Source organism: Tyto alba, unplaced genomic scaffold (genome assembly GCF_018691265.1).
Source record: "Tyto alba isolate M040663 unplaced genomic scaffold, T.alba_DEE_v4.0 Super-Scaffold_16, whole genome shotgun sequence".
NCBI lineage: Eukaryota > Metazoa > Chordata > Aves > Strigiformes > Tytonidae > Tyto > Tyto alba.
The window spans coordinates 8,649,426-8,676,610 of record NW_024881278.1 but is presented as its reverse complement, the minus strand read 5'-3'; the positions used below and the strand labels follow the sequence as shown (position 1 = coordinate 8,676,610).

Genomic DNA, 27,185 nt, shown 5'->3' with positions numbered 1-27,185 from the left:
CCGATTTTGTTGGACAGATAGTGTATCCTAGGTCACAGTCACTAGTACACATTTCTCTATTCCTATCATGGCTTGTGAAGACTATGAGCAACTCAGAGCTGTTCTTGGAGGGAACAGCAATGCAGGAAAAATAAAAACCCTTTTGCCACTGTCGTCCCTAGATAGGGCAAGAGAATTTTTGTTGTTGTTGTTGTTGTTGTTTTTTGTTTGTTTTGTTTTGCCTAGAGAAGTAGTTTGCTAGGAATTTTGTGAAGATGAGCAGGCACTTATATTGCCACTGCAAAGTAAGTCTTACTATGCTAAAAATATTTGGATTGAATTTAGTCAGCACAGAGTTTGTGATCCCTATGTGTAGCATGGGTCTGTGATAGCTGTCTGCAGTAGGGTAAACAAAGAAATCTGGTTTCTGGTGGATAAGAGTAATTGTCTCAAGCGTGTTGTTTGTCTGCTTGAATTGAAGGGGTGAAGTTTTCTGGAGGAAAGAAGGAAAACGTTAAGATGCAACTCTATCTCAGCCTATTAAATCTCTCTAAAGGAAACTCTAAGTGCTGTGTAAAACAACTGCTAAATTTTTTTTTTTTTTTTTTTTTTTTACTTCAAAGCCTTTTTCATCCCAATGAAGCAGGTTTGTGTCCTCATGGTGTCTGTGTCTGGTCTTCTCCTGCCCTCTTAGAACCTGTTGACTTGTTATAATCAAACTCTAGCAGTCCAGGGAGGTTTCCAAGGTGCAGAATAAACAGTACTAAGGTTTGTAAATAGGCTGCTGGGTAGTGGGAAGTGTGTGAACCCACTGTTAGACACTAGAGAATCCACACAGATCAGCTGCAAAAGTAATGACATTAAGAAATAAGGATTCAGTAATTCCATTGCTTATAGAAGTATTTGATTTAGGGGAAAGGCAAGTTAATTTTGAAATCCCTTTTATGTGTCGCAGGCTTAGTTAACAGAGGAACAGAAGTGGTAGCAACAGAGAACACAGAGCAAATGCTGAGAAATATGTTACATGATGTTTTTTTCTCTTTACCAGGACAGTGGAGTCTCCTGTTCCAATGCTGCGTGATCTTGCACAAAATTCTGCAGTCAGGTAAGTAAACTCTGGGTTTTAATTCAGTGGCGTACAAAATACAGAAATCAAAACTCATTTTATTCTTGTGTTTTGTGTTGGTGAATTTGCAACAGAATCCATCTCTTAATAAAATTGAAGCTTTTAATTTAAACATTTCTGGTATTCTGTGAGAATTGAATCCAAGATATTATGTTGTAACACAGCAAGCTTGTGTTAGAGGGGTTAAGCAGAGTGTGTCTAGTGGCGTGCCCTGCAGGGATGTCCAAAATAGTTGTTTCTGAGTGTATCAAACACACTGGGTTTCATCCCGTCAGAAATACATCATATTTCTTCCTGTTGCTTTTCTGCTCACTCTGTGTTGGGACTTCTCACTCTTTGGCAAGCAAAGAGCAGCACCTACAGAACTTGATAGTCTGTATCAAGCCTTTTAAATTAAACCACATGTTCATGAGAGCAAGCCTCCAAGACAGAATTTGGTATTGATTGAAAGCCCCGCAGCTCTTGATTTTTGCCTCTTGGTTTTTTATTGATTTTTATCCCTAGCAATTTTCAGAGGATGCCTGAGAATATAAGCTTCATGTCCTTAAGAAGTAAAGGAGTAATACTAACTTTGCCTTAATGCGATGTTTGGGAGAATAATAATATTTATAATGAATGAAAAACAGTGCAGAGTTTTCAAGAGTAAATCTTGTGGTCACAGAAAATTTTAATTACTCTTGCACTTGAGAGGAAATTTCTGTAGATGTAGTGTGTTGTATGTCATTTTCACTTAATTTGGTGCAGTATAATGGGTATGTAATGCTTGAGCCTATAACCTTTCACTTCTTGAGCCACATAATACACCTGAGACACTGAAAATCACTTGTGATCTGTCTGCATAATTTTTAACTCCAATGAGGCATAACTTGTTTCAGCTAGAACAACTATCTACAGGCAATACGAAATGCTGAGTTGTGACTTGTCAGGATATTGTTGAAAGGATGTCTGAAATGGGGATTTAATTACACTGAGTGATGAGTTAAAGGTAGTTTTTGGCTTTCTATCTGCCACTGTCAGGAGGTTTGAATTGTTTTACGCTTCTGTCCATTTCTCTATTGCAAGGATTTTTCTTCCTGTCTTTTGAGATAGTATGAGCAGTCATGGTTCTGCTCTTCAGTTCTTGTGACTTGGGCTGAATTTTCCAGGGGACCATTATTCTCTTTCCTTCCAGTCTCATTCATTCTCTGTGCTGAAAGACAGATATTTCAGCTGGAACAGTGAGATTATTCTGCTTAGCTGTTTACTTTATCTTTCTTGGCATCCCAAGCATTCTTCTATATCAAACGGCAGGTAGTGAGAGAACAGGAAGCAGATTGGTGCCGTCTACTCCAAACACATCTCTGGTGGGACCTACCTGAGACCTGGATACTTGCACCAGGAGACTGGAATTGCTAGGAGTATGGGTGAATTTTCCTGGAGCAAACCCAACCTGCTAAATAATGCATTGTATCAGCAGCAATTAAGCTTTTGGCCACTTTTTGTTCTGTTACTATTTAGTTTGTCTAATACTAGACAGGTCAAAATGCTGGGTCTGTGAGATGTCACTGAAAATAGGTGTATGTCCCTCCCCGGGAACTACATGCAACTGCAGAGCTGCCTTTCAGGATAAAAGCTCCCTGGCCCAGGAAATCCCACTTCTAAATTTTGTATACTTTTGACTAGACTGCATAGCAAGCTGATATCCTTCCTGTCTCTGCTGTGGCAGCCTTTGAACTTAATCAAGTACAATCAGTGCTTTGACTAGAGGATTTGTGCTCAAGGGTCTGCAGAAAACACTTTCATTACCATACATAGAAGTAGCTGTTTTCTAGACATTAAACTTTCTTTTGGACTGGTTACTGATACAGGGGAGGAGAAAGGTCAGCCTGTGGAAAATAATTGCAACATCCAAGTTCACTATAGTCAGTATATCCATGTGCAATAAATGCACTTTACAGTTTAAGTCATGGGTTATTCAATCTTATCTTTTCTGTTGTGTACATCACTGTTAATAAAGCAGCAATTAATTTTTGATCTTCTGTGTCTTAATTATCAAGTAAACCTAATCCTCAGATACTTTCTCCTAGTATCTCTTTCAAAGATCCACAATTTGATGAAGACTTTGTTTTCAAGGCTACAGTGTTACCTGGTGCAAAGTAAGTATCAGTTGTCAGTTTTCAAATAATTCCATTTTCTCTCATTAATCTGATTATTTGCTCTGATAAGTATTTCTGGAACTGTTTTTAATATTAAGGAAACCTGCTCCAGTTCTGAAGCCAGGAGACTGGGAAAAAACCAACAATGATGGCAGGCCATGGAGACCGCAGCTTGGTTTTAACCGAGACAGAAAACCTGTCCATTTGGACCAGTCAGCGTTTAGAACTTTAGGGTAAGACCAATGGCATTGTTACTGTGACTGCCTTCCTGAGATGACTCTACTCATTGCTTTTTTAATTAAAAAAAAAAAAAAAAAAAAAAAAAAAAAAAAAAGGCAAAAGCAACAAAACAGGGTTCATGTTGGAAACTTTGGCATGTGATATTTAAATTCAGTATTGATGAAAACTGTATATTACTATAATTTTGCAGTAATGCCTTGCATTCTTCTTGATTTGGAGGGAGGTTCTACTAAACATTTCTAACTAGCTTTCCTTTTTCAACTTGCTTGGTGGTTATTTGCTTGAAGTACAAAAGGTACAGCGAGTGTATTGCATACAAGTGATAATTAAGACTGTTATGAAAACAGGAATGTCTTTTACTCTTTTAAAAAATAAGAAGTTTTAAAAACCCTTGTATGAAGCATGTTACACCATAAAATCTGTTTGTTTGTCACTTTTCAAGGCATTGCCACAGTAAGTATTTATTAGTTCTCTGAAAGTCCAAGTAACTTTCTCGAGTGCTGCAGTGTAGTACGAGAATGCTTCTGAGCTCAGGACGGGAGAATGAGCTGGGGTTATGTATTACACATAAAAGGAAATGGTTTTCCTTACTGGGGAGAGCAAGGAGCCATACCTTTCAGAGCCAGAAAAGAGAATGTTTTAATGGAGATTTTATTACTAACAAATAAAAGTAAACTCTGTGAACAACTGACCACAAGTGTCACTTTAGGAAGAGAAAATACTTCCTTCTTCATCTTACGGCTCTGGAGCTGCTGGAAGAAGAAAAAGCAACACCCTTCCTTCCATTTGTGTGTTGGAAAGCATAGTTGTTCCAGTGCTACATTTGTGAACCATGTTATGTTCTTTCATGTCATAGATACAAAAAAAGTATAGCTGTGTTATTGATCACATATGATGGCTCATTAAATTGCTGTCCAGGGTGGCAGACACCATTAGCATCAAAGTATTAATGCCAATGTAGTTGAACATTTTTCCAATGTACAGGAAAAACAGCAAAGGCCTAGCAAACATTGGCACGCTGATATTTGCAGATCCCACAACTATCAACTCCCATTTCTTAGGAGATGTGACAGCAGTTCAGTTTTACTGGACTCTTCAACAGTTTGCTGAAAATACATGTTTTTCTGCTTATTGTGGCTTGCTATAGAAACTTCAGAGTTTTTTCTGGGACCAGCTCACAAAGCCCGTGCTTTCTTTGTGGTGTGCCTGGGACCCTGATCTGTAAGCGAGTCACTGCATCATGTTTGTGCACATCTCCACTGACGCACTGGAGAGAGCTGAAGTGTTTGATGGGCTGGGTAGCAGCTGTGCTGTAAGATGGCGTTCATAAAAACATCCTATTCTTTTTCCTTTCTATTTCTTACACGTAATAGCCATACAATGCCAAGGGAAAGAGGGATGCCAGGAATGTATGCCAATGCAGTACCCCTTGGAACTTATGGGAGCCCATACGCCAGGCCGCTTCTGAGTGGGCAGCAGCAGATTCCTAAATTGTTGTCAAGTAAGTAGGTTCTGCTTTCTACATTTCTGAGTTTGAAAAATATTTGTTTCAGTTTGGTCTGTTGCACTAATACAAATAAAAAGTGAATTCAGGTATCCGTCTTCATTAACCTTGTGTTGCTCGTCTCTACTGCTCTTCCTTTATGTACTAAACTGTAATTATGTGCCTTTAAGTGGGATCTCATTTTGGATACTGTGCCCAGTATTCAAATGCAATAGGAAGAATAGCACTTTGTCTCCTAAGGTGTCCTAGTGTCCGTTTTCCAGAAGGTATTCAGCATGTATCTGAATCTCAGTATCACCAGCATCAGCAGACTTAGCAGAAGCTTGGTGCTTTGTGCCTGAAGAGAACAACAGGAGGATGCTGGCCACAGAAAATAATTAACACGCAAGGCATGGTGGCAGATCAGGAGAGATTGTAGGACTGACAGAAGGGCTGTGGTTGTTGCTGAGGTGCCAGACTGAACCCAAATTGATAAGTCACAGTGCTGTATTGGCTTCTCCTGCCTGCAGTAGGTGTTGCAACTTGTGGCAAAGGGGTGGTGGGAGATGGTCACGGATGCCACTGCTGTTGGCTTGGTGAACTAATGAGTCACTGGAAGTTGTAAGATAAATCCCATGTGATCTAAAGTGGAGCTCTTCATCCTGGGAAGGAATTGCTTGTGTGAAGGGCTCCCAAGAAGGGTGCTAGTTAAGAGTCCTGTCTCTTTACTTGTGATCAGGAGCTGCATTTCTGTAATGGTGGGATTGAGACAGGAGAAAGCTTTGCTAAACTGCCTAAATTGGTGCTTTAAAGTATGAAGTTCTCACTGTTGATCTGAATTCTTGAAATATTGAATTATGCATGTGTTGAAGTTTAAACAGCTGACAGATAAATTTTGAACTTCACGTTTTGTCACATATAGAAGACCCAATTACTGCATGGTGAAGCTGTCAACATTTTTATACTCGACTTACTTTTTTGCTGGATATGAAACTATGAATAAGCAATATCGTATGGCCACTCTGAATTAAACTTATTGTCCAGTCCCAAAGTAAATGAAGTGTAGTTGAATAGTGGATTCAGCAGCTTTCTTGTTCGAGGAATGAGATTGGTTTAAGTGGAGAGATGGATTGAATATGAGAACCTGGAGTTACTAACTTTGATTAATGGAAAGCAGTGGTTTTTAAACGAACACAGAGTATGCTCTAAGAAGAGTGTGGTGAATGGGCAGACAGGCATCACATTTTTGTATGAATCTCCAAAACCAGAAAGTCTGCATAGTTTTGGGAAGAGAGAAAGTACTCGTGAGCCCATCAGTCCCTGTACTGCTGTTCATGCCTTCTGAAGCTTGAGTCTTGACGCTTTGTGGGAAATACTTACTTCAAAGCAGTTTTCTGTGCGTTACATACATGGAGCTGATCTTGCCAATTAGGTGCTTAGAAAGCTCTGGTCTTCATGGCATCTGAGCACCTTGTGTTGTATAGGAAGCACTCCACATGCAAATATGCCCCAATGCCATCATTCTTTCAGTCAGAGGAGGCTTGAATCCACTGATCGAGATGAAATCCCAGTCCTCTTGGCCTCAGAAAAGCTGTCTGGTGGCTTTTTCATGCATCCCTTCTTCCCCTCATCTCCTGTCCCTTCCTCACCCTCAGATCACCTCAGGAATCCCCAGTTGCGGTTCTGCAGGTGTGCCTGGAAAATTTGAAAGCAAGGTTTTGTTTGTTTTTTTTTTTTCCCCCTTTGTCTCATTGTGCCACTTTCCTTAATGCTGCTTTTTCTGTTAGGCAGAGGTTGACCTCATGCTTTCCTGTTTGTGCAGCCAGAAGAGGTGCCAGGTCAACCCGCTGGTCCCTCCGGCCACCGTTGTGGCATGCTGCGTCGCACGCCGCCAGCAGCCATCGTACAAAGGCTTTTTCACAAAGTGGGGGGCTGCACGCCTGCCGTTGCTCTCTGGGGCTCTTCATCCCAGAGTTGAGAAGCTGGTTCCTGGCACTCTCTGGTTTTGTGGGAAACCACAGTGCAACATGCTGCAAATGTATTCTTTGTCAGTTAATTTTGTTGTGTTTCTCCTCCTCGCCTGCTAACGATACCAAGCTGTCCTTGGAGATTAGTTTTAAACTCTAATTAACTTCTGAATTAAACTGACTGCAATGTGAAGTCTTTACAACTAACTACAGCCGCAGTTGACTTAATCAATGCCAAGTAGCCACGTGCATCTTAACTCCTCTTGTACCAGGTAGACACCCTGGTCAAAGGTTTAAACTCTTGCTTAAATCCTTGTTAGAAGAATACCTGAAGTGTCATAGCCCAAAATTTCTGCTGAAATCAATCTTTCTGACCTTCACACTGAAAGATGCTTTTGCCAGTGGGACCACACCCATACGCTGCAACACATCCTGGATTATGGATTGTGTGGGTTGAGTGTAAGGCAAACCTGTCAGGATGGGAGCATGTCAACAGCGCTCTGAACCTCACTGCAGTAGGTGGTGGTCATCTTACTGAACAGGAGCAGTCTGTGTGGACAGTGCATTTGCTCCAATGGAAACTTGTGGTCAGAATTGAGCACGTGGACCAGTTTTTACCCAGGCAGTGGTCTGTCTAGGAGTACCAAAAGGTGTTCCTAGATCTGATGGCACAGCTATCTTCTTGCCTTTTGCAGTCACACCCTTCAGTTCAAACACAAATATGTCTGTCAAAGATACCTTCAGCTAGAAAATCCCATTAGAAGGAATGGGAAGGCATATGCTGAGTTTTCTTAATGGGGCAGGTTATCTCTTGTGTCAAAGTTGTGTTCATCAGCTATATAATTGTGAGAGAACAGATGTATGTTGTGGCATAATTGGATTGGGAACCCCCACATTCCTGAAAAACTAGAGCTGATGTGGTTAAAATTACCACATTTTGTGGGATTGATGCAGAGCAACTTTTCATTTTATGTATTATGTTTTTATATGTATGATGAAGTAAAATTAGACTCTAGAAGGGCAATGCGGTCAACCAAAGTGCCATCTCTTCCTCAAGAGCCTGCCGGGGGTGTTCCTTACTGTTGTTCTTTGATTTGACTTTGATGTACCAATTTTCAGTTGATGAATAATTGTCTGTGCTGATAACTTGGAGAGTCAAGTGCAGTATGGCATTGCTCTGTGAATGGCATATTTGGTTCCTGCAGCACAGGATATCTGATTTATGACTTTCATTTCAGTCAGTAAACTTGTCAATTAGCTGGATTTGAAAAGTGATTTTGATTAGTGCAATCAGTAAACACAAAATCTCGTCGTTGATTGCTACACTGATTAGATAAATTGTTACTTGAGGAGCTGCTAGAGAAGGCAGTTTATTTGGCCTTATAGCTCTAGGAAATGCCTAAGTTTTGAAGACTAAAGAAAATATCAATTGTCATTTCTTCTCCGACTTTGTACCTTTTTGAAGTGCAATTCACTGCTTCAAGCTTTTTCCCTCAAAGATTGTTCTCTGTTAGAGCCATACAAATGAATAATAATAAGGTGGCTTTAAATGTTTTCATAATGATTTCACTAAACTGTTTCTTAAACTGTTCCCTAGAGCTGAAAAACAATGTGGTTACAGCAGGAGAGCTGGGTCCTTTCTTTTTCAGATGGAAAGAAAGTGATTAAATTAGACACATGTTTTTAACTAGCCCTTAAACAGTGGTCTCTATGAATGAGAAACACTGTACCAGGACAAGACCAGCATCATCTCACTGGGTTTTTCACTAGAGCACCATTTGACCCTGGCAGTGGAATGGAAAACATGTTAATGAACTTAAACTAAAATGTGAAGTTCTGATAGGGGAGGGCTGGGGAGGGGGAGACTGTATTAGTCTGTATAAATGTCCAGGTACTTGGGGGTCTTGCCTGGCTCAGCCTACACAGAGGAGGAGGGTGTGGGAAATATGGCCATCATTCTTCTTGGAATATAGGGGTGTTTTTCTGGAAGTTTGTGTCTCCCAGCAAGCAAAAGAACTGAGCCAGGCCTCAGAGACCTGCAGATCTGGTTATGGTGACAGAGCCAAAACCTAGTCCTCGTTCTGGCTGCTGCAGGTGAGGAGCTACAGGTGTTGGCAGCTATAGACAGAGACGCTTTGTGCATCTGAAAACATCTTTAGCAGAACTCAATTCTTCTGTATTGCATGTGTTTCAATTTTTTTTTTTCCTTCGCAATTTCATCTTTGTACTTTTTTAAAACTTCAGTTTAATGTTATGTCTTCATGGCTCATTTCCCCAAGAGTAGCAGAGGACAACATTATGGGCCTGGGCTTTCTTGTGTTGCTCTAATCTTGTATTCAAAAGAAAACACAGCATCACTAAGGCATCACGTTAGTACAGCCTGTTTGTGCATGTAAAAGTCCTTGTAATTCACAGGCTAATCAGTATAAAAGTGCCACATACCCGTCTTTAGTCTTTGCTGTGCTTTAGGCTGGTTTTGTTACAGTGTATATGAAATAACCAATTATATCTGATTACGAGCATCAGTTGGTAACAGTATATATGTTTGTGTGTGTGTGTGTGTTTATATATAGAGAGAGACAGAAGTGTATATATTGGTTGGGGGTGGGGGTGTATACATGTAATGTTTACTAAATAAATAAAATGCAGTGTGCAGCCCTCTGCAGCTCAGACCACCGCTGGGCTGGATGGGCTGGGTTAGCTCTGCCCAGAGGATGCTGCTGAGGATCAGAATTTATTTCCCCTGACAAAATGGTGTTACTTTCAATGGGGGCTGCCCGCAGCCTCCCTGCATGTTCGAATGCTGCTGTGAAAGGCTTCTATCTGGATCACACCATTGCAGCCTGCAGACAAACCAGAGTTAGGGGAGAGGCGCAGATTTTTCCTCTGTGGCCTGTTTGTGTTGGTTTTTTTTCCCCCCTCCTCTTTTTCTTTCAGGCTACTGCAAAGCTTTAGTGTACTTGAATATCAGCAGTTTAACAGGGCATTGCTGTCCTGTCCCAGTGCATCCATTAGACAACTTCTGGAACCAGCTGTTGAAATTAGGTCACACTTAAACACCATTGAAAATAATCAAAGGTGTCACTGAAACTGAAGCTTTTGATTGATGCACAATTTGAGTGTTGTGGACAGACCAGGGAGCTATTGATTAGCTGTTTCTTTTATCCTGTTTGCTGACCAGTTTATTTAGAAGAACAACAACTGTTTAATTGCATGTCCTGTTAAAGCAATGTTGTTACTGCTACGTCTTTGTAAAGAGTTAATTTGGGTCGAAAAAACAATTGAGAAGTGGGTGGTCTTCTTCATTGCAGGTTCTTATAACTGCAGTGCTAGGTCTCTAGCCAAGTTTTTACCCAGGAAGGTTTAATTCAGTCTGATTACATTATCTGAGAGATCATGAATAGATTTTTATTATTATATTATCATTGTCTAGTCTAACTTTTAAATATATTTTTACTGTCTTAAAAGAGATCTTAAATATAACTTTACATATACATATGTATATATTTAAACATGAATGAAGTGGAACAGTTTGCTTTATTACGTACTCTGGTCATTCTTTTAGTTTGCTTTATAGAATAACTTAGCCTAATCAGAGGGAAACTTGCACATATTTTGAGTATTAAATATTTGTTACTCACAAATATGGTGTGTTGTGATGATGACACAGTGGTGTGCATGTGTGTATATGTATATTTTTAAGTTGCCTTTAATTAGTATTAAGCTTGCCACTGATGGACATGAAGGGCTCTATCAAAACCAGCAATAGTAACCAACGGCATGGTGAAATGTATTTGGTATCATACCCAGTTTGAGCTTTTCTGTTTGACTTCTTAAAACAAGTTTTTAGGCGTGTGTAAGAGTAAGTTGAACACGGTTCTTTAAGTATACTTGCTCTTTTTTATTTTAACGTTTTGTTTTACCCCTTAGATCTTAGACCCCAGGAGTCTTGGCGAGGTCCTACGCCCTTGTTTCAACAGACACCACAGAGGTAAGGCATGAGGGATTGAAGTTTTGTTAAATGTGGCCAGGAGGATGTACTCAGTTCTGCCAGGCGTCACAACTTTTTTTTTCCTCTTTGTTTTCAAATTTGTTATTTACATTTGTTGAAATCATCATGTACAGCAGGGGTTTTTTTAAGTTAATTAATGTCCATGATTTATTTATATTTTGTGAGTGCACTATGTGGTGTTCATCCTTTAAATGGCTTGAGTACTTTGTATTAAAAAAAGAAGGCAAAAACACTTTCCATTAAAACTCAGACTTCAAAATTAACTTTACTGTTGGTGCTTTGGTACCGTTCTTGGTTCTTTGGCCTTTGTCTTATTGAAGCTTTTGAGATACTATGAAATTGAACACAGAGAGCTTAAAACTGCATTAGATTTTGGACAGGCTAAACAAATTTCTTTTTAGGAGGGCTGTGGAGCTTAATGAGGCATAACTAATGGTGTTCCACTTTTATCATTTCTGTGCCGCAACCGCAGCATTAGTACAGACCAGCCATTGATTCTTACTACAAACCTCTTGAAGTCCTAATCAGCTTCTTTGGTACAAGTTTTTCAGGCCTGACAAGCCTATTGTAGGGCAGTGTCACTGTAGGTCAGTAGTTATTAGTTGCCACTGAAAACAGTTTCTTTAACTACTTAAGACTGAACTGAATTAAATGCAGAAGGGACTCAGAGAAGGATTATGGAATCTGCAGTCCAATAAGTGCCATCGAATAGAAGGAATGTGACATGGTTTGATAATAAGGGATGTTTTACATGCGTTCCCTCATTGATAGGTTGTATGTCCTTAAGTCAGATGTACTTTAAAAACTGCAGCGTACCTGTGAAAGCTATGAATAATTATATTTATTTATATTTATGGAGGAATGAGAACGTATGCAAGACCTTAAGTTTCTGCTCTGAGGCACAACTTTTTTTTTCATGGTTTTATTTGCAAATGGTGAGCACTGAAAATACAAGCTTTGGGAGAATTTATTGAGCTCTCTGCAATCACACTTTCCATGGCAACCATTTTGATCCCTATTGAAGTAAGTCTGGCTCCCTTGTCCTGTGCCACATCAATGTGGAATATTGCATTATAAATGAATCTTACATTGCAAACTTTAATATTACTTTGTCCATGGGAGTTGCTATTCCCACATCTTAATTAAATCCAATTTATATAGTACCGTTTTGTGAAATACTGCTACAGGTAACTGTAACTTGTCATTACTTTTACAGTGCTGTACTTTTTAGGCTGTTTATTTTTGCAGAGTGGAAGAGTTTCTCAATTCACATATAAATAACTTCTTTCAGCCAGAAATTCTGTTTGTTTCTCTCTTGAAATACACATTTTTATTACAATTGTCATAATTGACTGTCTGTCTGATCAGAATCTTGTCTTTAGGTTACTGTGCTTGGTTTGTGCTAATACGTTTAGAAGGGACCACACACTGCCCAAGTACTTCAGAGCATTTCTGCAGATAGACAGTGCTTGTGATTTGACCTGCTAACCTGTCCAGCATGCTTCTAGTGTTGTGGTACTGACCTCGCTATTCAGCTCCCAAACTTGAGGAAACTGGTGTCCCCTGAGGTGACTTTAAATTGAAGATGTGCCATCTTCACCTGGAAAATAAGCTTTGGAGAACCTTGAAGAATGCTGTTCTAGCTTTTAAGTGATCACAGTATATTCACAACGCTGTCCCTCTCTGGTGGTGCTTTGTTATACCTCTGATGGCTTATGAAGGTCACTAACTTGCCAGTTTTGGTGCTGAGGATAAGTACTTTTGCCATATTCTTGGAAGGCGTTTGATTTGGGAAGCAAATCAAGCAGATGCTTAGGGCTGATGTTGAGTTGATTTGCCATAGAGATAAGCATGGACACTTAAGCAAAAGTTTAAAGAGAGACATAGATAGGTCCCATCAGGACCTGTTGAACTGAACTCCCGCCGTGAGGTTTTCCATTTCCCAGTTAATGCCCTGCGAGCTGCCAGTTCCCCGTACCGCTACCCCCGAGACTGTCCCGCTTGCTGCTGCTGCTTCAGGTGCTCCAGGAGCAAGAAGGTGCCACCGGCGAGAGCAGTGAGGAATTTCTGTTCTCCATCACCTCTGCTCCCAGGAATAAAGTAGTTGAGGGAGAGGCCAGCCCCTGCTTCAGCCTTTTCAGATGGAGTGGGTTGGCAGGAGGCTACGATACCCTTGATTCACAAAATCAAGCAAGCGATAAGCAAGGAGCCCTGTCTCTGCCAGGAAAGCTTTGAGCTTTTGTGCTCTTTCAGGGATAGAGTATTGCAGCGGGGACTAAGCTAGCTCTTGCTTCACAGGCCTGGGTGGAAAAACCTGATAGTGTAAAGATGCTTCTTCATAATCCAGATGATCTTGTTTCCTGCATAAGCTTTCTTACTTTTAAATTTAGTCATACAATTCAGTGTGCAGCAAGTAAAATAACAGTGGTGAGTTGTTGTTGAACAGGACCCCTTTCAGCACCGCCTGCTCAGGCCCTGGTCTGACTGGGCTGCATTGCTGGAGATTGCAAAGGATTTTTTCATGCTTTTGCCTTCAGTGCTGGTAATCTGATGTTTCATATATTACATGTATTTGCTATCTGGTTTCCTGGCTGATGGAAATTTGTAATCTGGGTAAGCAAATCCTTTTGCTTACCCTGCTCATAGAAGAGGTTTCCACAGAGACTGAGGTTGGAGCACAGAAATGCTTTACTATATAAAGTTTCCTGAAGTTCTATTTTAGCTACCCTGTATGTATATGCTTTAGTTTAACTGTAAGTTAATATAATTCTGGATAGCGTGTTTGAGTAACTCTGCCAGTGTGAACCCACGTGATATTCCAAGTGGCACAATTCTTTTTTTTTTATCCATGAGGCACAGCTTTGCTGCATACCAATCCTCATCCTCAGATAATTTGAATCACCAATTAATACATCCACTAGACGAACATGAAGTCAAGTGCTGTGAAGACTAAAATTTCCTGATTTCTGTTTACCAGATGAAAATCTAAAATTCTGGTTTTTAAAAATAGTACATAATTCTGTGAATTAAGAGCAGCAAAAAGGTGTAAGCTGCTTTTCTGGCTTTAAGATCAGAAAATGCATTGCAGCTTTTTTTTTTTTTTTTTTTTTTTTTTTTCTTTTTCTGCTAGGTTTATCCTCTAGAATATGTAGTGGTTCTAACCGAACATCACCAGTTTCACTCTTTCAGACGGCCTGGAAGCAAAAATGCCCCAACATAATAGTGATATTAGTGTTAATGTGTTTCATTTCTTAAATATCCCAACTTTTCACTAAGCAGCACTTTATTAAAATAAGAAGTTTTAACTCTGTGACAAATACATATTAATGTCAAATGAAATTTGTGTCAAGCTTTCCCGTTCCGGGCACATAGCAAGTGTGGGTCTGCGATCATCAGTCCCTGAGGGTGTTTGTCACAAGCACGTTAGCAAAGTTCTAGAGGCAGTGACTGTCGATGAAAGCACTAGAGCTGGGGCTATATAGGTAATTCCCTGTAGTTTTCTTTAAGGCTGAGTAGTGTATTCTTCCTGGAGAGTCTGCTGTTTTCTAGGAATAATGGGGGGAAAAAAAGTTAGTACTCAAAACACTTAATCAAAAGGAATATCATACTTAGAACACTGATTTTGAGTGTTTAGTCCCTGAAAGTGTAATGTGCTATTAACTTTAAATACAGTATTGCTCCTCCCGATGAGTGGTTTTGGTAATGTCGTGCATTTCTAGACATAACTCCAAAGCTAAAAATAAAACCGCATGGTTCGGTGCTACCACTTAGCTTTTGTGCATGTTCATTTTTGCTCCATGCACTGCACACACCGTATTTGCCAATTGTGTGTTTATCAAGTAAGACTCAAACTTTTATAAACTGGAATCAAGTTACTTCATTTCTGGAGATGATAGGAGTTTCTCTTGCCTTTGTAAAATACAGGCAGGTCTTAATCTGACCAGGTGGAGCAGCTCCTATGCAGGCTTTAGTGTGAAACCAAAAGCCATTTGCATGCAAAAGCAGAAAGCCTTCGTGTCCAAAATGCCTGTTTTCATTCATTTTAATCTTACGTTTGCCTGTGTTGATTGCTGCTTTGCCTCTGTTCCAGCTGGTGAAAGGTGTGTTTAAAAGTCCTTCCTCTCCCAGCATCGCTTCCTTAGTTGCTCAAAGCTCAGTTTTGCCCAACACTGTACAGCTGGCTGTGAATCCTCCCTTGGTCATGAAAGCCATACCTCCTCCCTGAACCGCCTGTGTGTTTGAAAGAATTGTTCAGCCTCTCTGGCTAGGGTTACTCCTCCAAGGCTGAAGTCCCGCCAATTTAATCCAGCAAATCTAGGCAGAGGCTCTCTGAGGACGTGCAAAGTAACTTCCAGTCCAGCGGTGCAGCAGGTGAATGTGAACTGCCGTGCTCGTACTCTCTGCTATCCCCATCCCTCGGCAGGCTGGCCGCACACTGTTCAACGGACTCTCTCTTAAACAGGGGTCAGGAAAGATTAACTGTTTCAACTATCCAGTGTTTCTCCTTTGCAACACTATATTGTGCTGCAAAACATAACTTCTATGAATTCTGCAAGGAATTGTACCCTTGCCAGTGCTTGGCTTTAAAGACTATATCATGGCTATATCATTTTTCTAAATATTTTTAATCAAACAATGATTTGATGTATTATACCTGTTGCTTTATAATTGTAATGTTAGAATAGGTACTTGAAGGCAATTAAAACATTTCTCGCTGTTAGTAATCTAGGATGGCAAACTAGGTTATAATGGATGTTGAATTTGCGTTCCCATATAAACTGTACACCAAATGTCAGTCAGTCCATGCCAATTAGTGCTTATGTTGCTAGGTCACCGTGGTCAATTGAAAACGGCATCAATAGAACTTGAAAAGGTTTCTTCCCGATCAGACCTTCTGACATATTGAGCAGAATAATGGATGGGAAAAAGCAGCCAAGGCCCCTACCCTAGATTCAGAATACTCGCAGTAAGAATTCATTTGCAACCTGCAATTAACTAGAAAGAATGGACTCCCAGAAAGAGTCTGGACATTTAGAAAAGAAAGCCTCATTCTCCTGTATCGCACATGTTTACTCTTTGGATGGTGTGTTACGTTCAGCTAACTTGGTGATATCTGGATTTTAATCTACGATCAACATCAGTGCAGATGAACTGGCAGATTTGCTCCTAAAATAAAAGATGGACAAAATCCTTCCAGGGAATTTGAAAAAATCTCTGATGTGTGAAATTGAACTTGCTGCTTGTGGTAGTACCTGGTTCTATAGCTTTCAAGCTGTGATGAAGGAAGCAGTAAGCAAATGTGGCCTTTTGGTAGGAGAATCTTGGAAGATATTCCCCCCTCCCCTGTTTATCTTTAATGCCTTGGCCACCTGCAGTGCCACTGCAGGCATAGCCGGATGGGACAGTGTTTAAGTCTGAGGCAAATTCAATCGTTTATCATGCAAGACTATAGAAAGTTGGGGTTTGTGGCATGAAGCTCTCTCTAGGAGCTAAGTTCATGCTGCAGCGTATTTCTTCTTTACACAGAACTGCTGGGGCTGCTCCTCTTCTTGCCTGGAACCGCATGCTGCAATCCCAAAATCAGTACCAGCCAAGTCAGTACCAGGGGATGGGCGGACCAATGAGTTACCCACAGAGACCTGAAGATCGGATGGACAGGGGAAGACAGGTATGAAAACATTGCCCCATTTTGCACGTTTTGGTCTCCTCACGAGTATGGCTTTCCTTGTGTGTGGCTGTGGAGAGTGCGTGCAGCATAGGTAGGCATTCCTCAGCTGGTTTTAGCCCAGCAAAAGCACAGACAGGTAAGCTTCCCAGCCTTGTCCAGCACCTCCGTGTCTACCCCTGGCAAAAGGCTCGTGCCGTGACTGTTCTGCCTCTGCTTTTCACTTAAAGTAGATCAAGCATGTCACCAAGTCACACACTTTGTGCAGCCTGAGGAAATGTAGTCGGAAAGCAAGTATTTCAAACCAGAGTCTTCCTCTTCTGTGAGGAAATCTATCAGCTACACATTTGGGGGATAGAAGGGCTTCTCCCCTGTGTGTTTAAAATGTAGATTCTTACAACTTCATTAATTTTTCCCCTCAAATGCTTATTGGCTTTCTCTTAGCTGAAAAACTACTTAAATGCAAATACTAGATCCTAGTAGCCAGAGAAATAAACATGCCTCTGAAAGGACATGTGAAAATAGCTTTGTGTGTACGTGATAGGAGAACCTCCCCCAAAATTATAGGTGACTCTCGTCAGTTCATGAAAAGCCACAGAATTAAAATGCTCCTTGAAAGCAGCAGGTGATTTTGCTTATGGCTTGGTTTTGTGTGTGTGTGTGTGTGTGTTTAAAAACGTGATCTGCATATGCTCTTGCAGTAGAAAATTGAGTACTTATAATGCTATATACTAGTTTAAAATAAATGTTGTATATCTATATTAAACCTTGAGTTCTGTTGCTGTTTTGGTAAGTCAGAACTCCTGCTCAGCTGCAGGAAGGTTACTGACCAGTGATGGGGAAAGAGGAGAAAGAGTGCTCAGCTGCTTGGTAACAAACAGCACTATTTCCCAATCCTTTATATGGAAACTAAGGCACAAACTGCTCGAAATTTGCCTTCTGTTGGGACCTGGTTCAGCTACCTCTCGTAAATGTGCTCAAGACAAGTCACTTCTTCGTGTATGCTCTTTGTTTTTCTTTTCTTGTCCCCAGTATGCCCATCTTTCCAGTACACAAACATTTGTGATGCACAGTGCAGCACCAGCACAGTCAAATTTGGTGTTGGACTTCGGGGACTTTCTCCACTCTATTGGCAGGGTATAGTCATTTTCCCATGGGTATGAATCCTGTCCTGCAGCATGTGCATTGGGTAACATCCCAGTCTCCTTTGCTTATACAGCAGGGACTGCAAATACAATCCATTTTAACTGTAATGTCATACAGCGTATGTGAAAGTTGTCCCACAGCATTTTTAGCACTTCTCTGATCCTTTGCTTTGTTTTTTTCTTTTCTGATCTGGTTGGGAGACTCAGGTAGCGCTCTCTATCACAACCACTTTTGCACCATGGCATTGTTACAGTGTGGGGTTTTGAGGCAGCTAATACAATAAAAACACATACTGTCAAACCAAGTTTGTAAAAGAGCCTTTGGCCTTTGCTGGGGAAGGTTTTTACAGAGTGCCATGTGCTTCTTTGCCTGGTTCAGCTTGTCGGGTCCGAAGCCGGGCAGAAACAGCCTGTGAGCTGCTAATACCGTTCTCTGCATTGTCTGCCGGCTGCAGGATTATGTGGTGCTGCTGAAAAGATCTATAGCCAACAAGCAGCCTGCCCCAGCGCTCCCAACTCTTAAACTCTTGTTCAACTGAACCCTTGTTAGCAGCAGTGAGGTTTTCTTGTGCCCCCGCCACTCCTATACAGAGCATTTTTAGTGCAGAGGAGGCTTTAAAGACCTGAGTAAGAACTGTCTTTGGCTCATTCAGTTGTATTGGTTTTGCAGCAAGAAACAGGGTTAAAAAGAGAGGCAAGTATGTCACCATGTACTCTTACCCCAAGAATCATGGAGAGGCATTACCAGTACAACTCCTTCCAGGACTGGTTTTGGTTATAAGCAAAACTAGAGAGCATCAGTTATGATCACATTAGGCTTGATGGGGAAAAAGTGGGGCTTGAATCCTGGCTGTGCTGCTCAACTAGTCCCCAGTGTTTGTTTTAAGTATATTTCAATTTTAGGTGAGGTGTATTGATAGAATCAGATTTTTAAAATCTTTCATTTTGTGTTACATAGGTTTACCCAAAACACTGGAGACAAATTAATAAATGCATAATTGTACTATCCATAACAGGTGCTGCTATAATAATGTAGAAAAATCAGTGGAGGATTTTGATGCTGGTGGAGTCTGGGTGGTATTTAATTAGGGCTGGAAAATAGATACTTGAAAAAAGTCTCTCTGCTACACCGTACTCTGTTCTACCCTTTATCCTGGGTACTGTAAATGGATTTATTTGCAAAAGGAATCAGTGCTTAAATTGGTTCATTTCCGACCTTAAATCTTCATGCGTAACAGCTACAGCTAGAATCACAGAGGTGAGCAGGAATTCTCTTCCAGCCACGGCTGCAGCGTGGGCTCAGGGTCGGCATCCCCTGTTAGTCCCCATTTGGAAACCTCTCTCTGAACCATCGGGTCTGGGAGCATCGCGGGCACCTACAGCCTGGCAGGGACAGAGAGCCTCTGTCCTCGCAGCTCCCCAGCTGTTTGCCGCCGGAACAACTGAACAAGAGGCATGTTGCTGCCTGGCCTTCTTGCCCAAAACATAATTCACCTGTCACTATCACGGGACACGTCTGCTGGATCATGAAACGAAGTTAAAGCCGGGTGGTGGCAATGGTTTTATTTGTATTCACATATGTGATGGTTATTAAGGACAGATCTTTCAGTCAGCTCAAGTAAATCTGTTTCCTTAAAAAATTTCCTTTACAGTTGTGTTGCTTTCCGACTGCTTTTATCTCCTTTTAAATTTTGTTGCCTTTTTCTTCTTTTTCTGTTTGGTTTTTTTTTGTTTGTTTGTTTGTTTGTGTTTTTTTCTCAGTTATTTTTAAATTAACTTTCAGATGTCATTATTTCCTCGGTGCTGACAGCACTGGAGTAAAATTAGAAGCTACCTTAAAGGGTTCAGGGTGCAAAACCAATAATTGAATCTAGCGTTGCTGCCTGTAAATTTCAAAGCTTTAAAGCCTTGAAAAGGGATTCAAGTGGAAGTGGTGACACATAGCAGCATAAATAATTATCTTTGGTCCCTTTCACCTCTGAATTCTTTTTTTACAGCATACAGAACATGGTCTGAAGAGGTTAATAAACACGCTGCTACAAAGTGCTTACAAAATTAATGCAACTGCCATGGATATGGGTTGCTCTGTGGTAGTGGGTATTTGTTGGTGTTGTCCAGCTGTTCCAGAAAACTAAAGAATAAACTTGATCGTGTGGTGCAGGTGTTTGACATTTTTATTTTAATCTGTAATAATACACAACTGAATGTCCAGATAAATGTCTTGTGCAGCTCTTACAAGACCTCCGAGTTGTAGTTCTGTACAGGGATTGCTGCTATTTATGTAACAGGAAGGATTTTTCAAGGGATATAGTTAACTTGTTTCCTTTTGTAATTGATAACAATCAAGCACGAAAACAAACATAAAAACCTTGCTGATGATGGAAACAGTGTATTCTTCGTGTCTCTTTCAGAGTCCTTTAAAAACAGGGTTTAACAAACCAGGGCTTGTGCAGAAAGTCGGTTTTGGTTGCCTGACCCAAGCAGGCTGAAGCGAACCTCCCGCTCACAGGTTTGCTCGCTCTCTCTTCAGCTTCAGCCGTTATCCCTGAGCCCCCGTAGGACAGGGTAAAGATGGATTTCTCTTTTAAAGAAATGAAAGGAAGCCCCTCTTCCCCCTACCCACCAAAAAACCTCCAAGAAAGAAACAAACAAAAGCCCTATAGCTGTTGTTAGTGCATCTCATTTAATTAACTTTCCGGTCTCTGCAGTGTATCAGGTTTTGAAATAATTTTAAAGGTTTCAAGGGGACGTTTTATGAAATTTTACAACAGATTTTTCACTGGATAGCTAGCTGATGCACCAAATGCCTCATCTAAATTTAAATACAAAAATATATCTAATTTGCAGTGATTTTCCAAGGTGAGATTTAGGCTTCTTTCACCTTTTATTTAAAATGAATGAGTGCTGAAAAATGTTGCTTCTGTAACAAATACAGATATTTTTTTCTTTAAGTACTTATCTGTAAAAACGCCTGCCTTGCTTTAGGATGAGATTGCTTACAACTAGAAGAGAAAGCTGGTAGTTGAGGGAAATTATTTTTTTCCCTCTTTAAACCTGATTAATCCTGCTAACAGCACACAGGCATCGCACACCCCAAATTGATAACTTTAGTTGGTGCACGAAAACGACATTTACATCATTACTCTGTGTAAAGCATAAGCGTGCATACTGCAAAGCCTGTGTTTTTGTCGGAATTAAAAATCTGCGTTTCGAATCTGCCCTTCAGGTGGGTGTGGGGGGGTATATATATGTGGCTTTAACATTTTGTACCTTTTTGCTTCCAGCATTGCTGAAAGCAAAGAACAGGCAGAGGTGCTGCAGCTTGGGAATGACTTGTCCCCAGTACTGTCTTTTGGTGAATTAATGTAGTTCTGCGTCGGCAGCGTTGCTCCTCCCGCGGTACAGCTGGAAGCTGTGCCCGGTGCCGTGCGGCCCCGCTCTCCGTTGGTGAAGGTTAAAGCTTCTCTTTGCAGGAGAGCATCTGTAAGCTCTGTTAAGAGACGTCCAGCTCTGCCTGCGGTACCTTGCTGTGCAAAGGGTGTATTGTTCCATTTTTGTATGGCGCCTGAAGCTCGCCTAACTTGTTTACTGTGATGTTAATCCAAAAAATAAATGCTTGCTTTTGTTTGTTTGCAGGCATATGGCCCTGGGAGGCCCTACCCGCTACCACCTCCCTCAGGAAGATACAGCTGGAATTAGCCCGACTTTTTTTTTTTTTTTTTTTAAGTATAGAAAATGTCTGGGTGGGGGTTTTTTTGTTCTTTTATTAATTGGGGGGAGAGAATGGAATCCTTAAGAAACATCCCTGTAGTTTTTAAACTATGATATTTGTTTTAAATGTGCACATTTCTTACCGAACTGATTATTTGGGGGGGAGGGGGGAGCTATGTTGCTTGGAAATAGCATATTGCAAAATACGAGTAAAGTAGACTTGCTAATTTGCCTGTGAGACATTTGATGAGGTAGGAGTGCTGTTTTGTCTTTATTACGTATACAAGCTGTGCTTAGCTGTGCCTGTCAATCTGAACTCCAAACATCCTTTACTTCACACATAAGAGCCTGAAAACAGACCCGGAGTTTTAAAGAATGCATAGAAATCGGATTTTATTAACTCTTGGGGAAGACACAGCAGGCAGCCTGCGGAGCACGGTGTTTAAAGACATGTCTGTCAGTATTCCTTGTCAGATGCTTCCTTGAATTTCTCACAAAGAGAGGAAAATTTTTTTTTTTTTTTTTTTTTTGGACTTTGAAGTAAAACATTTCAACTTTTACAACTTGTGCCTGTTTTTGACTTTGTTATTGTAACATAAACAAGCACGGAAGGTGTATTTGTCTGTTTTGATATATAATTTAAAATAGCTACAAAGTACAGAGTTTCCATTAATTTTTAGCACTCTTTCTAGGGATTTTCCATGTGAGTGTACCAAATCAGTAAATATTTTTATTTGCTTTATAAAGTGGCTTTTGAAATTCTGAGCAGTATGAAGTGATTTATTTCCAACCCCCTCCAGAACATGTTTGTATCTTTTTCTCTCTACCTGTGTGCACACATTAATTTCTTGGAAAAATAATTCCACCCAGCCTCTACAATAGCATTTAAAATTTTTGTTTAATCCAAAAAATGACAAGAATATCTGGTTAAATGAGCAGCATTAATACAACATCTTCCCCTTGTGCCACGCTTGGACTTTTCCATTAAACACATCTATCACCTGTATCAGGGAACTTCAAAGCTTTGCTGTCACCCCGGCACCAGGTCACAAGGTGTGAGGAGATTTTTGGCCCCTCTCTTTGAGGGCCCAGATGTTAATCACCAGCAACGAGGGATAAAAAAAAACCAGACCACTGTAACCTTGGGAGGAATAAATCATGAAACTGGGTTCATTATTTTCAAGTGATTGAGGGTGGAGCAGAAGCTTTCATTGTAATGCAAAGAGTTGCCATCCTGGCTGGAGCTGGGAAATGCCATCAGCCCTCGCCAATGGCCTTCTCCCTCAGCCGGGAAAATATTTGGGTCTCAAAAAAGTAATTTTGCTTTTCGAGCGGAACAAAACCACCAGCGAATGTGAATTTTCATGCAAATGCAGTGGTTGAGTGCGGGGCTGGAGGACAGAGCAGGGTGGCTCATCCTCGCCCCGCCGAATGGAACTGAGGTGCCGGTGGCCTTTTATCCCTCACTCCCCGTGTTTGGGGGCAGGGGCTATAAAAATGGGGCTGGATAACTATTCGGGGGGGGGGGGGGGGGGGGGGGGCTGCTTTGCGAAGGGCTTGTCCTTGCCGGTTCCCCTTTGGCTGGCAGCTGCCAGGCCCGGGGCTGGCCGGCCTTCCCGGGATACACGGTGCCCACCCGGACCCTCGGAGCGCCGTGCTGGGCCGGGGGCTTCAGCTCCGCTGGGGTGCAGGGCCCGGGGGGGGGGGAGCGCATCGCCCCTCCTCTGGCTGTTTGCTTCAGTGGCCGATGCCTCCCCTCGGCCCCGCTGCGCCCCAGCGCACTCCAGCACCCACAGCTGCTGGGGTAATTTGGGGTGGCCCGTGGGGACAGGGTCCCCGTGGCGATCCTGAGGCTGCCCGAGCTCTCTCTGTGCGTTTTCCAGGCTGGAGATGAGCCTGAAGCCGTCCCCCTTGCTTTAGCAGGGTTGGGGCGGGGGTGAGGGACACACACGGACACACGGACACACACACACACACGACTCGCTCACCCCACCCATCCCCTTTCCCAGGGGCTATCCCGAGCGCTCCCAGCCACATCCTACAAGCCGTGGGAGCTCAGCCGTGGAAGGAGGGGGAGAGACACGGGAGTCCCTCCGTCCCCCGAGGGAGCGGTCCCCGTGCGGCGGCCGGCGGGAGTGGGAAGGGGGGGGATCCCCACCCTCACCCACCCGGGATCCCCCCGCTTCCCCTCCCAGCCCCCGGGATGTCCCTTGGGAAGGTGGCCAGGAGCCGGTCCCCGGGCTGGCAGAGGCCGAAATCTCTATTTTCCGCCCCAGAATCGTTCCTTCACGGAGCAGCCGGGAGCGGCGCGGAGCCCCGGCGGTCCCCGAGGCCGGGGAGCCCCCGGAGGGGCTGGGGGTTCAGGGGACCCTCCCCGAGGATGGCAGAGGCGAGGGGCGCGGAACGAAATCCCCTTGGCGGCTGGGAGGGAGGTGGGAAAACGGGGGGGTTTGGGGTTGTCCAGGGGCGGTCAAACCGCATCCGTACGTACACCGAGAACGAAGCAGCCAACTCTTGAGAACGTTTCCTTTTATTGTAAAAAAAAAAAAAAAAACCAAAAAAACAAAAACCCAAACAAACAAAAAAAAAAAAAACAAAACCAAACAAACAAACAAAACAAAACAAAACGAAAAAATAAAAGAAAGCAAAATTGCCAGCAACTTTCGCGAAGCGTTTCCCGGTGTGCTGGATTTCCTCGGGGAAGAGGCGAGGGGCCAAACCCCGCCGCCCCGCTCCGTCCCGCCGCTCGTTCCTCCTCCTCCCGCTGCCGGCGGCCGCGGCGGGGCCCGATCCCCCCCCGCTCCGGGCGGGGCCGCGGCCAGCCCCGGGAGGTGTCGGAGCCCCCCCGGGAGGTTCTCGGGGCTCCCCGTGATCTCCGCAGCTCGTCGGAAGTTCAGCGAAGTGCCGGGAGTCGCGGCGCCGTCTTCTCGGCGATACGTATGTCCGTACATTAATTTACTAAGCAATACTTAATAATAACGATAAAAACGGTTTTCCCCCTTAAATCTGAGCACCGGCGTTGGAGAGCTCTTCTGCCAAAACACCCTCCGCCTCTGCCAGGCTCGGATTTGTTTTATTTTTTTGCTCCAGCCGCTCCCCGTCCTCCAAAAGGCAGCGGCTGCCCGCCGCTCGCCCCGCTCGCCGCCTCCTCGACCTTGAGTTACAATTCAATTTACCTTCAATCAAATAATAATGAAATTGCACTTCAGGGGCACCCTTATAAAATTAATTCTGCTGAGATAAGTTGCACTTCAGAAGATTTATTGTTCGCGTTCAATGGGGCTGTAAGGTAATACGCGCACCGGTGCGGGCTCCCGGGTGCGGTTCGGGTTTGGCTGCCGGTGCCCGGGCGCAGGAGAGCGGGGCCGGGCCGGGAGCGGAGCCCCGCGCCCCCCCGGTCCCCCCCGGGGCGCCCCGTCGGGGCGGCTCATCCAGGCGGGCCCCCCCACCTCACCCCCCTCCCCGACAGCCGCGCTCACCGGCACGAAGGCGAACGGGACACGGAGCCACAAACGCGCACACACGCACACGCACACACACACACACGCAAGTAGAGGCGCGGACACACGCCCGCAACCCTGTGCCCACGCGTGGGCGCGCACTCGGCCCCCCCCCCCCGTCCCGTCCAAGTTTCCAAAACCCCGGAGAGTCTAAAAAAAAACGAAGCGAGGCCGGAGGTGGGGGGGTGGGAGGGCGAGCGGACGAGGCGGGGGCCCACGGGCGGCCTTCGGGGCTCCCCGCAGGCGCCTCGCCGGGCCGGGGCGGCCGTCGGGGCCGGGAGGGTCCGGTCCGGGAGGGCGGGGGCGCCGCCGGGGCGGGGCGGGGGGGGGGGACGGACGGACGGACAGACACACGGATTACCACGTCCTGCCGTAGAGCAGGTTGGGGCTGACCATGCCGCCGTTGTAGTCGACGGCGGCCGAGTCCATGGGGGCCAGGGGGGGCACCTGGCCGTGCAGCGCCGGCGGGCTGGGCGAGAGCTCCTCCAGGTCGGCCGCCTGCCCCAGCGAGCCGGGGTGAGGGTGGGCGGCGGGGGCGGCGGCGGCGGCGGGGGGCAGCGGCCCGGCGGAGGCGGCGGGGGGCGGGGGGGCGGGCTGCCCGGGGGCCGGGGTGCCGCTGCCCGGCGGCGGGCAGGGCTTGCCGTCCTTCACCAGCACGGGCACGGCGACGCGGCGGGGCGAGTGCTGCTGGCAGAGGCCGCCGCCGCCGCCGTCGGGGTGCAGCTGCTGGGTGGCCGCCTTGTCCTTGGCCTGGCGCTTCATCTTGTAGCGGTGGTTTTGGAACCAGATCTTCACCTGGGTGGGGGTGAGGTGGATCAGGCTGGCCAGGTGCTCCCGCTCCGGCGCCGACAGGTACTTCTGCTGCTTGAAGCGCCGCTCCAGCTCGTAGACCTGCGCCTGGGAGAAGAGCACCCTCCTCTTCCTCCGCGGGGCCGCGTGGAGCGGCACGATGGCCTTGGCGCCCTCGGCGATGCCGCTCAGGCCGCCCATCCCGGCCACGTTCATCCCCGCCGACGGGCCCATGAACCTGGAGACTGAGCGGGACAGGCGGCTCAGCGCCGGCGGTCGCCCCGTCGGGGTCAGCGGCGCCCCCCGCCCGCCCACCCGCCGCCCCCCGCCCGCCGCCCCTCGCCCGCACTTACTGCTCGAGTAGCGGGGGTCGCCGCCAGCCCCGTACCAGCCGCCGCCCGCCGCCGCGCCGCTCCGCATCCCCTCGGGGTAGGCAGGCAGCTCGCCCATGTTGCCCAACCCGCCGTTGCAGTAGCCCCCGACGGCGCCGTGCGGGAACTGGGAGACGCCGTGGGGCATGTGGTAGGCGGCCGCCCCCGTGGGCCCCGCCACGACGTGCTGCGGGACGGCGGCGGCGGCGGGCACCGGCGGCTGGCGGTAGGGCCCGAGGGGCGCGCCCAGCCCGCCCGCCCCGTCCATGCCGCCGAACTTCTTGTAGCTCTCCTCCATCGGGCTGAGGATGTCGGTGACCGAGAAGGGCGTCGTGTGCTTGGGGCTCAGCGACATGGCGCGGCGGGGCGGGACGGGGCGGGATGGGCCGGGCCCGGCGCTGCCGCCGGCACCGGCGAAGCCGTCCCGCGGGCGAGGCGCGGCGCGGCGCGGCCACCAGCCCCGGGCGCCGGTAGCTCGCCGTTTCTTTTAGCCCGGCGCCGGGTTTACGCCAGACGCGGGGGGGCGGAGCGATCGCGCCCGGCGGGGGAGAGCGGCGGCGGGCGGCCCCGGCCCCCTCCCCGCCTCCCGCCGCCCGCCCCGGCCCCCTCCTCCCGGCCATTGTCCTGCGCCCGCCGGACGGCTCTTAAGCCCGGTCGCCCCGGGGCAGCGCCGGAGCGGCTCCGAGCGGCCCCGGCCCGGGCCGAGCCCCGCTGCCCTCTCCCGTAAGTACCTGCCCGCTCCCCTCCCCTCCGCTCCGCGCTGCGCTGCGCGGCAGGGGACGCGGACCGTACCTCTGTCTGTCTGTCTGTCTGTCGGTGTCCCAAAATAAACCGGTCGCGGGGCAGCGCGACGGCTGCGGCGCGGACCCGACCCCGACGGCGCGGACCCGACGGCAGGAGCTGGGGAAACTCCCCTGACCCCGCTGCCGGCCCGGCTCCCCGGGGGCGGGCGGGCGCCCCAGCCGGGGCAAGGCAGCGGGGGGGGGGGGGGGGCGGCACCTCGGGGCGGCGGGACAGAGCCCCCGCGGCCACCGCTCCCCGGAGCCACCCCCGCCGGGGTGC

The 27,185-nt window shown here is 45.5% G+C and overlaps 2 protein-coding genes across 3 annotated transcripts in view; one reads left to right on the top strand and one right to left on the bottom strand.

Moving 5' to 3' along the window:
- XRN2 (5'-3' exoribonuclease 2) overlaps positions 1-22,205 on the top strand; it is a 50,897-nt gene extending 28,692 nt beyond the window's left edge. For both annotated transcript variants that reach the window (XM_042789676.1, XM_009967018.3), the window contains 7 exons: positions 1,028-1,084; positions 3,172-3,240; positions 3,339-3,473; positions 4,854-4,981; positions 10,861-10,921; positions 16,469-16,610; positions 21,389-22,205. In XM_042789676.1, the coding sequence (XP_042645610.1) occupies positions 1,028-1,084; positions 3,172-3,240; positions 3,339-3,473; positions 4,854-4,981; positions 10,861-10,921; positions 16,469-16,610; positions 21,389-21,451 (655 nt within the window). In that variant the 3' untranslated portion in view covers positions 21,452-22,205. The remainder of the gene's footprint in view (positions 1-1,027; positions 1,085-3,171; positions 3,241-3,338; positions 3,474-4,853; positions 4,982-10,860; positions 10,922-16,468; positions 16,611-21,388) is intronic.
- Positions 22,206-25,320: 3,115 nt separating this feature from the next.
- On the bottom strand, positions 25,321-26,481 carry NKX2-4 (NK2 homeobox 4). Its single transcript, XM_042789722.1, has 2 exons — positions 26,106-26,481; positions 25,321-25,997 (listed from the first exon to the last, which is right to left on the bottom strand). The coding sequence occupies exons 1-2, from the start codon at positions 26,476-26,478 to the stop codon at positions 25,321-25,323; spliced, it is 1,050 nt and encodes a 349-aa protein (XP_042645656.1). The 5' UTR covers positions 26,479-26,481.
- Between the last annotated feature and the right edge of the window lie 704 nt (positions 26,482-27,185).

Excerpts from the sequence above, each read along its gene's own strand:
- NKX2-4 (XM_042789722.1), bottom strand. The coding sequence starts at position 26,478 with ATGTCGCTGAGCCCCAAGCACACGACGCCCTTCTCGGTCACCGACATC. Across the intron at positions 25,998-26,105 it reads CGACCCCCGCTACTCGAGCA|TCTCCAGGTTCATGGGCCCG; the intron begins GTAAGTGCGGGC and ends TGTCCCGCTCAG.